Below are 14445 nucleotides of genomic sequence, written 5' to 3'. Positions count from 1 at the left end.
TAATATATACACTATGTTGTTGTTGTTAGGTGCCACCAAGTCGGTTCTGACTCATAGTGACCCTACGTACAACGAAGCACTGCTCCGTCCTGCCCCATCCTAATAATTATTGTTATGCTTAAGCCTATTGTTGCAGCCACTGTGTCAATCAATCTCATTGGCGGTCTTCCTCTTTTCCACTGACTCTCTACCAAGTGTCATGGATTGAACTGTGTCTCCCAAAAATATCTGTCAATTTTGCTATGCCGTGATTCCAGTATTGTGTGATTGTCCTCCATTTTGTCATCCGATGTGATTTTCCTGTGTGTTATAAATCCTGGCTCTACAATGTTGATGAGGTGGGATTGGTGGCTTTTATGGTAATAAGGCAGGACTCAATCTATGAGTTCAATGTACAAGATGTGTCTTATGCCAATCTCTTTTGAGACATAAAGGGAGAAGCAAGCAGAGAGATGGGACCTCATACCACCAAGAAAGGAGAGCAGGAGTGCATGTTTTTTGGACTCAGGGTCCCTGTGCTGAGAAGCTCCTAGTCCAGGGGAAGATTGATGACAAAGACCTTCCCTCAGAGCCGACAGAGAGAGAAAGCCTTCCCCTGGAGCTGGCGCCCTAAATTCAGACTTCCAGCCTACTAGACTGTGAGAGAATAAACGTGTTTCCTAAAGCCATCCACTCGTGGTATTTCTGTTGTAGCAGCACTAGATAACTAAGAAACCAAGCATGATGTCCTTCTCCAGGGACTGGTCCTTCCTGATAATATGTCCAAAGTACCTGAGACAAAGTTTCACCATCCTTGCTTCTACGGAGCTTTCTGGCTGTACTTCTTCCAAGACAGATTTGTTTGTTCTTCTGGCAGTCCATGGCATATTCAATATTTTTCACCAACACTATAATTCAAAGGCATCAATTCTTCGATCATCCTTATTCATTGTTCAGCTTTCACATGCATATAAGATGATTGAAAATACCATGGCTTTGGTCAGGTGTATCTTGGTCCTCAAGGTGACATCTTTGCTTTTCAACATTTTAAGTAGATCTTTTGCAGCAGATTTGCCCAATGCAATGCGCTGTTTGAATTCCTGACTGCTGCTACCATAGGCATTGATTGTGGATCCAAGCAAAACGAGATCCTTGACAACTTCAGTGTTTTCTCCATTTATCATGATGTTGCTTATTGGTCCAGTTATAAGGATTTTTGTTTTCTTTATGTTGAGGTGTAATCCATACTGAAGGCTGTAGTCTTTGATCTTCATCAGTAAGGGCTTCAAATCCTCTTCACTTTCTGCAAGCAAGGTTGTGTCATCTGCATATCACAGGCTGTTAATGAGTATTCATTCAATCCTGATACCACATTCTTCATATAGTTCAGCTTCTCGAATTATTTCCTCATCATACAGACTGAATAAGTATGCTGAAAGGATACAACCCTGATGCACACCCTTCCTGATTTTAAACCATGCAGTATCCCCTTGTTCTTTTCCAACAACTGCCTCTTGATCTATGTACAGGTTCCTCATGAGCACAATTAAGTGTTCTGGAATTCTCATTCTTCACAGTGTTATCCAAAATTTGTTATGATCCACACAGTTGAATGTATTTGCATAGTCAATAAAACACAGGTAAACATCTTTCTGATATTATCTGCTTCCAGCCAAGATCCATCTGACATCAGCAATTATATCCTTCTTTCCATGTCTTCTTGAACTTCTTTCTGGCAGTTCCCTGTCAATGTACTGTTGCAACCATTTTGCATGATCTTCAGCAAAATTTTACTTGTGTGTGATATTAATGATATTGTTTGGTAATTTCCGCGTTCTGTTGGATCACCTTTCTTTGGAATGGGCACAAATATGGATCTCTTTCGTTCAGTTGACCAGACAGCTGTCTTCCAAATATCTTGGTACAGATCAGTGAGCATTTCCAGTGTGGCTGAAATTACAGTTTGTTGAAACATCTCAACTCGTATTCTGTCAATTACTAGAGCCCCATTTTTTGTAGTTCCCATCTGTGCACCTTGTACTTCTTCCTTTAGTACCATCAGCTCTTGATCATATGCTACTTCCTGAAATGGTTCAGTGTCGACCAATTCTTTTTAATACAGTGACTTTGTGTTTTCCTTCCATCTTCTTTTGATGCTTCCTGTGTCGTTTAGAATTTTCCCTGTAGAATCCTTCAGTATTGCAACTCAAGGCTTGAATTTTTTATTCAGTTCTTTCAGTTTGAGAAATGCTGAGTGTGTTCTTCCATTTGGTTTTCTATCTCCAGGTCTTTGCATACTTCATTATGATACTTTGTCTTCTCGAGCCACCCTTTGAAATCTTCTGTTCAGCTCTTTTACTTCATAATTTCTTATTTTAGCTTTAGCTACTCTACGTTCAAGAACAAGCTTCAGACTCTCTTCTGACATCCATTTTGGTCTTTTCTTTCTCTCCTGTCTTTTTAATGGCCTCTTGCTTTCTTCAGGTATGATGTCCTTGATGTCATTCCGCAATGTGTCTAGTCTTTCATCATTAGCGTTCAATGCATCAAATCTATTCTTGAGATGGTCTCTAAATTCAGATGGAAGATTCTCAAGGTTATTTTTTGGCTGTCAGGTACTTGTTCTAATTTTCTTCAGCTTCAACTTGAACTTGCGTAGAGCAGTTGATGGTCTGTTCCACAGTTGGCCTCCGGCCTTTTTCTGACTGATGATATTGAGCTTTTCCACCTTTTCTCTCCACAGATGTTACCGATTTGATTCCTGTGTATTTCTTCTGATGAGGTCCATGTGTGTAGTCGCCATTTATGTTGCTGAAAAAAGGGTATTTGCAATGAAGAAGTCATTGGTCTTGCAAAGTTCTATCATGCAATCTCCAGCATTGTTTCTATCACCAAGGCCATATTTTCCAACTACTGATCTTTCTTCATTGTTTCCAACTTTCCCATTCCAATCACCAGTGATTGCCAATGCAATTGACTGCATGTTTGATCAATTTCAGACTGCAGATGTTGGTAAAAATCTTCAATTTTCTCATCTTTGGTATTTCCTCATATCTGGCATCTGTCACTTTGTGATAGTTTGCATATTGCTGTGATGCTAAAAGCTATGCCATCGATACTTCAAATACCAGCAGGGTCACCCATGGTGGACACATTTCAGTGAAGCTTGCAAACTAAGACAGACTAGGAAAAAGGACCTGGTGGTCTACTTCTGAAAGAATTAGCCAGTGAAAACCTTATGAAAAGCAGCTGAACATTGTCTGGTATAGTGCCGGACGAGGAGCCCCTCAGGTTGGAAGGCACTCAAAAGACAACTGGGAAAGAGCTGCCTCCTCAAAGTAGAGTTCACCTCAATGATGTGGATGGAGCCAAGTTTTAGGAACTTTCATTTGCTGGTGTGGCATGACTCAAAATAGGAAGAAACAGCTAGAAACATCCATGAATAATCAGAACATGGAATGTATGAAGTACGAATCTAAAAAAATTGGAAGTCATCAAAAATGAAATGGAATGTATAAACATCAATATCCTAGGCATTAGTGAGGTGAAATGGACTGTTATTGGCCATTTTGAATCGGATAATCATATGGTCTACTATGCTGGGAATGACAAATTGAAGAGGAATGGCATTGCATTCATCATTAAAAAGAACACTCCAAGATCTATCCTAAAGTACAATGTTGTCAGTGATATTATCTTTAATATCCATATATCTAAGAGGAAGACCACTTAATACAACTATTATTCAGATTTATGCACCAACCACTAATGCCAAAGATGAGGAAATTGTAGTTTTGTTTTTTTTTTAACATATAATACATATATATGTAATATATGAATAGTCCTGGTGCATAAGAAATCCCACATAAGCACTAGCAGTTATTGATATTCCTATTTGTATAATTCTTATGTCTCTTTTTCTTAAATTCCATATATGGCTATCAACCTCTAAAAAACAAAAACCAAACCCATTGCCATCAAGTTGATTCCAACTCACAGCAACCCTATAGGACAAAGTAGAACCACCCTACAGGGTTTCCAGGGAGCGTCTGGTGAATTCCAACTGCTGGCCTTTTGATTAGCAGCTGTAGCTCTTAACCACTATGCTGCCAGAATTTCCAACCTTTATAAGGGGAATGTTAAATGAGGCCCAAAATAGGGAATAAAGATCATGATGTATCTCACCTTCTAAAGAAAACTGCCAACATTTTGGGCCACATACCCACTCCTACCCAAACCAAAACCAAACCTACTGCCGTAGAGTCAATTCCGACTCATAGCCACTCCTACAGCCAGGGCTAAATGCTGAACCAAACTGGCCCTGCTATAGTTAAAACCTCCAACTCCCCACTCTGAGTCCGCATAAGCAAAACACTTGGGAAGATACAAATGAATCACTGGAGCCATCTCTGAGGAGGTTCCTGTGGCTTTTTCCTTTTTTTATTTACCCCCTAACTCAAAATTAAATGAGTGAGTCATTGAAATCAGAGGCTACTATTAAAAAAAAAAAAAGGAGACTGGTATCTCATTCACTGGGTTTGTTGATATGCCCTACACCTATCTGAACAGGGGAATAGAAACTTGGAGAGAAATAGCTGGTGGAGAGTGGGCTGAAGTAAAGCAACCTGCTCTCCTGCTGTTTGGTATAGGAAAGATGTGTCTCATACATTGATTGATGCTATGTAGAAAGTGCTGTCCAAGTTTGAGACACCTTGATAGCTAAGGGGATAGAAATTCTAGCAGCAAGAGGCTGGGTATTCTTCTGGGAGTAGGAACTGAGAGAGATTAGAAGAGAGGGAGCCGAAGCTGATCTCTCATATCGAGGAACTGTGCAGTGGGAGGGTGTCCTCAGGGTTTCTAGAAGAACTCAGATAGGCCCCATAAAAGAGTGAACATTTAGATGTAATATGGATTGTACTCACATAGTTAAGAAAAACGTATCCTTTTCTTCCCTAATCTCCCACCCAGTCCCCAATACCAGCGGGGATGGGCCTCAAAAGGACAGTGAAAGAATGAGTTTTTAAAAATCCTACTTTCCCTGTCCAGCATTCCCTGAGTCACAAGTTTGGCCAGAGAATGCTTGGATTGGAACTGAGATTGAAGTTTTTAACTAGATAGACTTTTTAATTTTAATATGCAAGTCTTATTTGTTGTTAACATGCAAGTCTTTTTTTTTTAATTATGGTAAATATATATGTAACAAATCATTTGCCTTTTCAACATTCTTTCCATGTGATATTCATTATGTTTATCAAGTTGTTCAACCATTACCATTTTCCATTTCCAAATTTTCCCATCACCCTTCACAGAAGCTCAGTGTCTCCTAAGCAATGAGTCCCTGTTTTCCTCTCCCTTCCACCAGCCCCAGGTAACTACTAATAAACTTTAGTCTCTATACACTTGCCTATCCTAGATATGGGGGAAGAGTTAAAGAATCTGCTCAAGGAGCCTCGAAGGTCTTTGTTAGCCAGTGCTTCTCAAATTTTAAGCCGCATACCAATCTCATTAAAATACAGATTCCAATTCAGTTAGACTGGGATGGGCCAAAGATTTTGCGTTTCTAACACACTCCTTAGGGGTGCTGATGATTCTAGGACTACACATTGACAAAACAAAACCAAAACCAAACCCGCTGCCTTCGACTCACAGTGACCTTAGAGGACAGAGTAGAACTGTCCCATAGGGTTTCCAAGGAACAGCTGGTGGATTTGAACTGCTGACTTTTTGGTTAGCAGCTGAGTTTTTAACCACTGTACCACCACTGCTCTACATTGACAAAAAGGCACTATTAAATAGGGAGGAACCCTATGGGCAGTTCTACTCTGTTCTTTAAGGTCGCTATGAGTGGGAATTGACCCAATAGCAATGGGTAAGTAGGGAGGGGAGTTCCAACTGAGCACTGTTGGCAGCAAGGAATAGAGAAAAATGTTATGCTGAAACATATAAATACCCATTTTTGTAGGCCATTGAATATTGGCAATTTCCCAAAAAAAAGAATTTTTTTTTTTTTGTATCCTATTGAATAGATGGAAACCCTGTTGGTGTAATGATTAAGAGCTCAGCTGCTAACCAAAGGTTGGCAATTCAAATCCACCAGGTGCTCCTTGGAAACCCTATGGGATAATTCTACTCTGTGCCGTCCTATAGGGTCACTATGAGTTGGAATCGACTCAATGGCAACAGGTTTGGTTTTGGTTTTTAGTGAATAGATACTGTTCGATAAAATGGAGAGCACAAATTATATATTAATTTTCCCACATTCTGACAAAAATGTATATGCTACTTGAGTGAGAATGTATAGATAAAGCAGGATATAGAACAGTACTGACTTGTGTTGGCGGGCATGAATGAGTCCTTGCTAAAAGAATGTGTGTGTGCGTGTAGGTGTGTGTGTTGGGGGGAGTGGGGCTGGAATCTAAGTCAGCCGGCTCTAACATGCAATCATTTTATGATTTTTACAAATATTAAAATCTTCATGAACTGTGATTGTGTATAAAAATGTACTGCCACCTGGTGGATCTGAGTAAAGAGTTAAGAGGGAAATACACATCTTTTTATTCAGCTATCTTAAATACTATTAGTACCGCCTCTGTTAATTTTAACTTGCAAGAGAAAATAGCTAAGTATGTGTTTACTTTAAAAAAGATTAAGGAGATCTTTTGCATTTGGTTTCAATTGGAGGAGATAATGTTCATATTTTTTTTTAGACAGCATTAGAATTACATTGTAACTTGGTGATAATATGGCCCTTCCTTTCATTTCTACAACTGTTTTTTCCTGAATAGGAATTTACCTACCCATTTGCTAAGTAGAAGTTCAGGATTTAGATGAGTGTAACTAGGTAAATACTTCTTTCATACATATGCGTAATGATATAATAAAGACCTATGTGTGTGACTTCTCTCAATTTTCCTTCCCTCTAGTCCCAAGGTATATATTTTTACAAGCCCTTCTTTACTATCTCAGGAGAAAGAGGACTTCCTAATTCTTTCCAGAGTTAGACTATTTGATTGTACATTTTCTGGTGAAGTAAATCGTCATTATCTTACTCAAATCAGTATTTAAGTTTCCTGCCCCTTCATCCTTCTCTGTAGCTTAATATGATCCCTAACACCCCCACACCAAAGCTACCAAGAGCCTTTGCTTTACTCTCTGTTAAACTGCATTATTCTCACCAACTTACGTTTGTCATCTAAGCATTTAGATTTAATATATTCTCATAAACATTAGTGAACAACCATATACAGAATTATGGATCATCAATGCAAATACAAGTATGAGAATGAAATCTGTTACTGAACTATTACGTGCTGGATATATCATGAAGTCCTTTTCTCTAAAAGTAATGTTCATTATTAAGCTAAGACAAGACATCCTGCAGCTTATCTGCAGTGTCCTCATGTTGTATGTTTTCTCATGCTGATTTCTTCTGTGATTGCTATTAAAACATACCAGTTGCTGTTAAGTCAGTTCTGGCTCACGGCGACCTTATGTGTGTCAGAGTAGAACTGTGCTCCATAGAGTTTTCAATGGCTGCTTTTTCAGAAGTATCACCAGGCCTTTCTTCTGAGGTGCTTCTGGGTAGACTCAAACCTCTAAACCTTCGGTTAGCAGCAAAGCACATTAACCATTTGCATCACCCAGGGATTTAGGTAAATTCCCAAATATTATATTTTTATCACACCTCTCTGACTCATACTTTAGAACCTAACATGTCATACTATTTTAATGATTTTATAATTTAACTAGTAATGAGAACACTTAATAGCTTCCTAATTTAATAACTAAGAACAATAATAATGAATGGAGGATGTTTCTTTTGTACTTTTCAGAATTTCTAAATTGTATTTTTCTATTGAGCAGTTAATTTTTTTATTGTGCTTTTTTTTTTAAGTGAAAGTTAACAAATCAAGTCAGTCTCTCATACACAAATTTGTATACACTTTGCTATATACTTACAGTTGCTCTCCCCCAATGTGACAGCATAGTCCTCCTCTCCACCCTGTATTCCCATGTCCATTCAGCCAGCTTCAGTTCCCCTCTGCCTTCTCATCTCCCCTCCAGACAGGAGCTGCCCACATAGTCTCATGTGTCTACTTGAGCCAGAAAGCTCTCTCCTCACCAGTATCATTTTCTGCCTTACAGTCAGTCCAATCCCTGTATGAAGAGTTGGCTTTGTGAATGGTTCTAGTCTTGGGCTAACTGAACGTTTGAGGACCATGACCTCCAGGGTCCTTCTAGTGTCAGTCAGACCATTAAGTCTGGTCTTTTTATGAGAATTCGAGGTTTGCATCCCAATTGAGCAGTTACTTTTTAATAGGTAAGAGACTTCAAAGAGAAAGCATATGGTCATAAATTTAGTATTTTAACTCAAGGTCTCTAAATAATACTTAAAAATCTGTGGATTTAAATTAAATGAAATTTCATGGTCTGTCTCATTATTAGTCATTCATGAGTTTCTTTGGAAGTGAGTAAGCAACTCAAAAGACTTGTAATATTTATATTTTTAGTACAATATGGGTCAGAAAAAGGATATTAAGAGTTCAGTACAAGTTCTGGTTTTGTTGGAGGCAATGAATATCCTGAAATAACTGAAAGCTTTTGAAATGACTATTTCAAAATTATAAGCTATAATTCCAAAATAAAAATGAAAATAAAATAAATCTATTTATAAATTTTCTGATCTGATTATAAAGGCACTAGTAAATAAAACATTCAGTATATAAACACTTTAAAGCCATTTATTAAATATTTCTACTTGGTATCATCATTATTACTATTGGAATTATTACTGTCATTATAAATAGAAGTGTTTCTAATTGAAGATACCATCACATCTACAATGCCTTTTTTGGGGTTTTCTTCTAAATCAGTCTGTATTGCTCCTACTTCTGCTAGCTTCCATTCAAGTTCTGCAATAAATAACCAATCATTAAATCAGATAAAAAATATTTGAAGAATGAGAAAAAGAATTTCTCATCTATATGAAAAGGAAGTTGACACATAAAATTAATGTGGAAATGATGACATATTTAGAACTGGATGACAATAAAGTACTACATAACAAAATACACATTGGATACAGTTAAAATTATACTTAAAGGGGGAATGATGGTTAAACTTACTTTTAAATGACTAAATGTAAATGATTTGAAAGTTTAGATCAAGAAGCTAGGAAAAGAATAAAATAAACCCAAGGAAAGCAGAAGAAGGGATATAATGAAGAGAAGGCTTTAGCAAAAATAGAAGAGCGTAAACAATAGCAATGACCAAACAAAATCAAAAACTGGTTCTTTGAAGAAACTAATAGACACACCTCACACAAAACTGATCACAACATAAAGAAAGAAACTGATTGAAAGACTTTATCGAAAAAGTGAAAAGACAACCTACAGATTAGGAGAACATTTTTGGAAACCATAAATCCAATAAGGGTCTAATATTTAAAATATATATATACTTCTACAACTTAAGAACAAAAAGACAAATAATCAGAAAATGATCAAAGAACTTGGGTAGACATTTCACCAAAGAGGATATACAAATGGCCAACACATGAAATGCAAGTCAAAACCACAATGAGCTACATCCCGTACATCATATCATACACAAAAGTAAACACCAATATTATTCAAGACTTAAGGTGAAAAACAAAACTTTAAAAGTATTAGAAGTACAGGAGAAGATCATTTCACCTGGGGAACAGAGAAGGGTTTTTTAATGAAAGCACAAAGAAAGTATAAAATAAATGAAAAGATTAATAAATTTAACTATGCCAATAATTTTTGTCAGACAACCAAAATGAAATGATGTCATAGCTAGTGAGAATACATTAGGAATACATATAAGATTAGTAACCAGAATTTTTTATATGTACACACACACATTCCTATAAATCAGTAAAACAACACAATTGAAAATGGGTAACGCATATGAACAATTAGGAAAGGAAATTAGAATGGCCAGTACTTATGAAAAAATGCTTAACTCCACTAGTAATCTAGGAGATGCAGATTTAAACAATGGCAAGATACCATTTCATATCCATCAGATTAAAAAAAAACAACAGCCTTGGAAGCAACCAAGGTGCCCATCGACAGATGAATGGATAAATAAATTATGGTATATTCACACAATGGAATACTATGCATCGATAAAGAACAATGATGAATCCATGAAACATTCATAACATGGAGAAATCTGGATGATATTATGCTGAGTGAAATTAGTTGCAAAAGGACAAATATTATTTAAGACCACTATTACAAGAACTGGAGAAATAGTTTAAACGCAGAAGAAAATATTCTTTGATGGTTACAAGACGAGAGAGGGAAGGATGGAGAGAGAAGGGTTTTCACTAATTAGCAGGTAAGTTTTATTTTACGTGAAGGGAAAGACAACACACAATACAGGAGAGGTGAACACAACTGGACTAAACCAAAAGCAAAGAAGTTTCCTGAATAAACTGAATGCTTCGAAGGCCAGCGTAGCAGGTGCAGGGGTTTGGGGGCCATGGCTTCAGGGGACATCTAAGTCAATTGGCATACTAAAATCTATTAAGAAAACATTCTGCATCCCACTTTGGAGAGTGGTGTCTGGGGGCTTAAACGCTAGCAAGCAGCCATCTAAGATGCATCAATTGGTCTCAACCCACCTGGAGCAAGAAAGAATGAAGAACACCAAAGACACAAGGTAATTATGAGCCTAAGAGACAGAAAGGACCACATAAACCAGGACTACATCAGCCTGAGACCAGAAGAAAACTAGATGGTGCCTGGCCACAACCGATGACTCCTCTGACAGGGAACACAACAGAGAACCCCTGAGGGAGCTGGAGAACAGTGGGATTCAGACCTCAAATTCCCATAAAAAGACCAGACTTAATGCTCTGACTGAGACTAGAGGGACCCCAGAGGTCATGGTCCCCAGACCTTCTGTTAGCCCAAGACAGGAGCCATTCCCAAAGCCAACTCTTCAGACAGGGGTTGGACTGGAATATGGGATGGAAAATGATATTGGTGAAGAACGAGCTTCTATCAGTGGGGGAATGATAAAAATATTACGGTATATCTGATGAGAGAATGCTAGACAGAATTTAGAATTCTTGAATCAGATTTATATGAAACAACCATTAGATTTTGAAAACAATGTTGTTGAGTTAAAAAAGTTACAGAATACTATAATAGAATTCCATTTATTGAATAGTTTCAAATTTATAATACAAATATTACATATATATTTTAATGGATATATGTGTAGTTAAAGTATAAAAACATGGACCAGATCCATACTAAATTAATGATCATGATTGCCTTTAGGAAAGTGGGGTGGGGAATGGGATTAGGAATGGAAATATAAGTAGCTTCAGCCATATCTGTATTGCTTATTTCAAAAACAGCAAACAGCCAGCTGAAGCAAATGTGAACAAATGTTCACATTTGTTATTTTTGGATAATGATTACATGAATGTTTACTGTATTATTCTTTTATACTCTTACGCATTAAATTTTGTTAATTAAAAGGATGAAGTCCAAGGTAGAAAAATAAGGTAATCAAACAAGGAAGAGCATTAGAGACTAGAAGAGAAAGAGGAGGGCATTCTGGAACAAATAAAGTATCCAAGGTCTCAGTAAGGCCAAAAACTGCTCTTGGAAGAATGACAGAGTGAAAGAAGAGTGGTTGAGAATAACCATTCTCTCCTATAAATTGGTAAAATAAACAATGATGAATTTAACATAATAGAAGTTACAGTAAAAACAAAGGAATTTTAGTTTAATAATACGGTTAAAGCAGTCCCAAGAAATGACTAGACCAAGGATAAGGCCTTGTTGCCGTTGTTACTGTTAGGTGCCATTGAATTCCTACTCATAGCAATCCTATACACAACAGAACAAAACGCTGCCCAGTCCTGTGCCATCCTCACAATTGTTGCTATGCTTGAGCCCATTGTTGCAGCCACTGTATCAATCCATCTCATTGAGGCCCTTCCTCTTTTTCACTGACCTTCTACTTTACCAAGCATGATGTCCTTCTCCAGGGTCTGATCCTTCCTGACATGTCCAAAGTATATGAGATGCAGTCTTGCCATCCTTGCTTCCAAGGAGCATTCTGGCTGTACTTCCTCCAAGACAGATTTGTTCGTTCTTTTGGCAGTCCATGATATATTCAATATTCTTCGCCAACACCACAATTCTTCTTCAGTCTTCCTTATTCATTGTCCAGCTTTCTCATGCATATGAGGCAAATGAAAATACCATGGCTTGAGTCAGGCACACCTTAGTCCTCAATGTGACATCTTTGCTTTTCAACACTTTAAAGAGGTCTTTTGCAGCAGATTTGCCCAATGCAATGCGACTTTTCATTTCTTTACTACTGCTTCCATGGGTATTGATTGCAGATCCAAGTAAAATGAAATCCTTGACAACCTCAATCTTTTCTCCATTTACCATGATGTTGCTTACTGGCCCAGTTGTGAGGATTTTTGTTTTCTTTATGGTGAGCTGTAATCCATACTGAAGGCTGTGGTCTTTGATTTTCATCAGTAAGTGCTTCAAGTCCTCTTCACTTTCAGCAAGCAAGGTTGTGTCACCTGCATAGCACAGTTGTTAAAGAGTCTTCCTCCAATTCTGATGCCCGGTTCTTCTTCATATAGTCCAGCTTCTCGGATTATTTGCTCAGCATACAGATTGAATAGGTACAGTGAAAGGATATAGCCCCGACGCACACCTTTTCTAACTTTAAACCATGTGGTATCCCCTTGTTCTATTTGAACAGCTGCCTCTTGATCCGTGTACAGACTCACAATTAAGTGTTCTGGAATTTCCATTCTAAGGCCTTGCTACTAGGTTAGAAATCACTAAACCAAACCAAACCCAGTGCCATCAAGTTGATTCCGACTAATAGCGACCCTATAGGACAGAGTAGAACTGCCCTACAGAGTTTCCAAGGAGCGCCTGGTGGATTCGAACTGCCGACCCTTTCGTTAGTAGCCATAGCACTTAACCAGTACTCCACCAGGGTTTCAAGAAATTGCTAAAGGAGGTAAAAAGTATAAATAAACTCCTGTGCTGTATGCTATAAAAGAGAAATAATGAGACATGGTCCTTGCATTTGTAAGGGAGGTAAGACTCAATGAGAATTGATTAATCAATAGAATTGGATAGCATATGAGTAAGTAAAAAATAAATTCCATGCAGAATATTTGCTACAGAAATTCAAAAGAGGAGAGGAACACAAATTATAAATTGGTCAGGATTACATAACGGAATAGATAGGAATTGAGGATACCCAAAAAGGAATAAAGATTGGATAGGGAGAATAAAGAAGAGTAAGGTATGCTAATTAGATAGTAGACAAGAACTATTTTAGATGAAGGGAAAGACAACACACAATACAGGAGAGGTCAGCACAACTGGATTAAACCAAAAGCAAAGAAGTTCCCCGGATACAACTGAACACTTCGAAGGCCAGAGTAGCAGGGTCAGGGGTCTGAGGACCATGGTTTCAGTGGACATATAGGTCAATTGGCATAAAGAAGTATATTAAGAAAATGTTCTGCACCTCACTTTGGTGAGTGGCGTCTGGGGTCTTAAATGCTAGCAAGCAGCCATCTAAGATGCATCAATTGGTCTCAATCCACTTGGAGCAAAGGAGAATGAAGAACACCAAAGACAGAAGCTAATTATGAGCCCAAGAGACAGAAAGGGCCACGTAAACCAGAGACTGTATCAGCTTGAGATCAGAAGAATTAGATGGTGCCTGGCTACAACTGATGACTGCCCTGAAAGGAAACATAACAGAGAATCCCTGATGGAGCAGGAGAGCAGTGGGATTCAGACCTCAAATTCTCATAAAAAGACCAGACTTAATGGTCTGACTGAGACTAGAGGGACCCCGGAGGTCATGGTCCCGGGACCTTCTGTTAGCTTAAAATTGGAACCATTCCCAAGACAACTCTTCAGACAGGGAATGGACTGGACTATAAGACAGGAAATGATACTGGTGAGGAGTAAGCTTCTTGGCTTAAGTAGACACAAGACTATGGGGGCAGCTCCTGCCTGAAGGGAAGATGAGAAGGCAGAAGGGGACAGGAGCTGGTTGAATGGACACGGGGAATACAGAATGGAGAGGAGGCGTGTACTGTCTCATTAGGGGGAGAGCAGCTAGGAGTACATAAAAAAAAAAAGGTGTATATAAGTTTTTGTATGAGAGACTGACTTGATTTGTAAACTTTCACTTAAAGCAGGATAAATAAAAAATTAAAGGAAAAGAAAGGTATTTAAGTACAGTCGATTCCGACTCATAGCAACCCTATAGGACAGAGTAAAACTGCACCATAGAGTTTCCAAGGAGCACCTGGCGGATTCCAACTGCCAACCTCTAGGTTAACAGCTGTAGGACTTAACCACTGCGCCACCAGGGTTTTCCATAGTTGGATAGGTTGGCTCAAATTCTAAATCAGAAGAC

At 38.2% G+C, this 14445-nt stretch overlaps 1 protein-coding gene across 1 annotated transcript in view; it reads right to left on the bottom strand.

The window, feature by feature from the left end:
- Positions 1-8514: 8514 nt before the first annotated feature.
- The window catches only part of PDCL2 (phosducin like 2), a 38926-nt gene continuing 32995 nt past the window's right edge, over positions 8515-14445 (bottom strand). Inside the window, exon 6 of the mRNA XM_064286316.1 lies at positions 8515-8891. Coding sequence (XP_064142386.1) covers positions 8734-8891 — 158 coding nt within the window. The 3' untranslated portion in view covers positions 8515-8733. The remainder of the gene's footprint in view (positions 8892-14445) is intronic.

Source organism: Loxodonta africana, chromosome 5 (genome assembly GCF_030014295.1).
Source record: "Loxodonta africana isolate mLoxAfr1 chromosome 5, mLoxAfr1.hap2, whole genome shotgun sequence".
Taxonomy (NCBI): domain Eukaryota; kingdom Metazoa; phylum Chordata; class Mammalia; order Proboscidea; family Elephantidae; genus Loxodonta; species Loxodonta africana.
The sequence above is the reverse complement of the archived record's forward strand: the minus strand, read 5'-3'. Positions and strand labels throughout refer to the sequence as shown.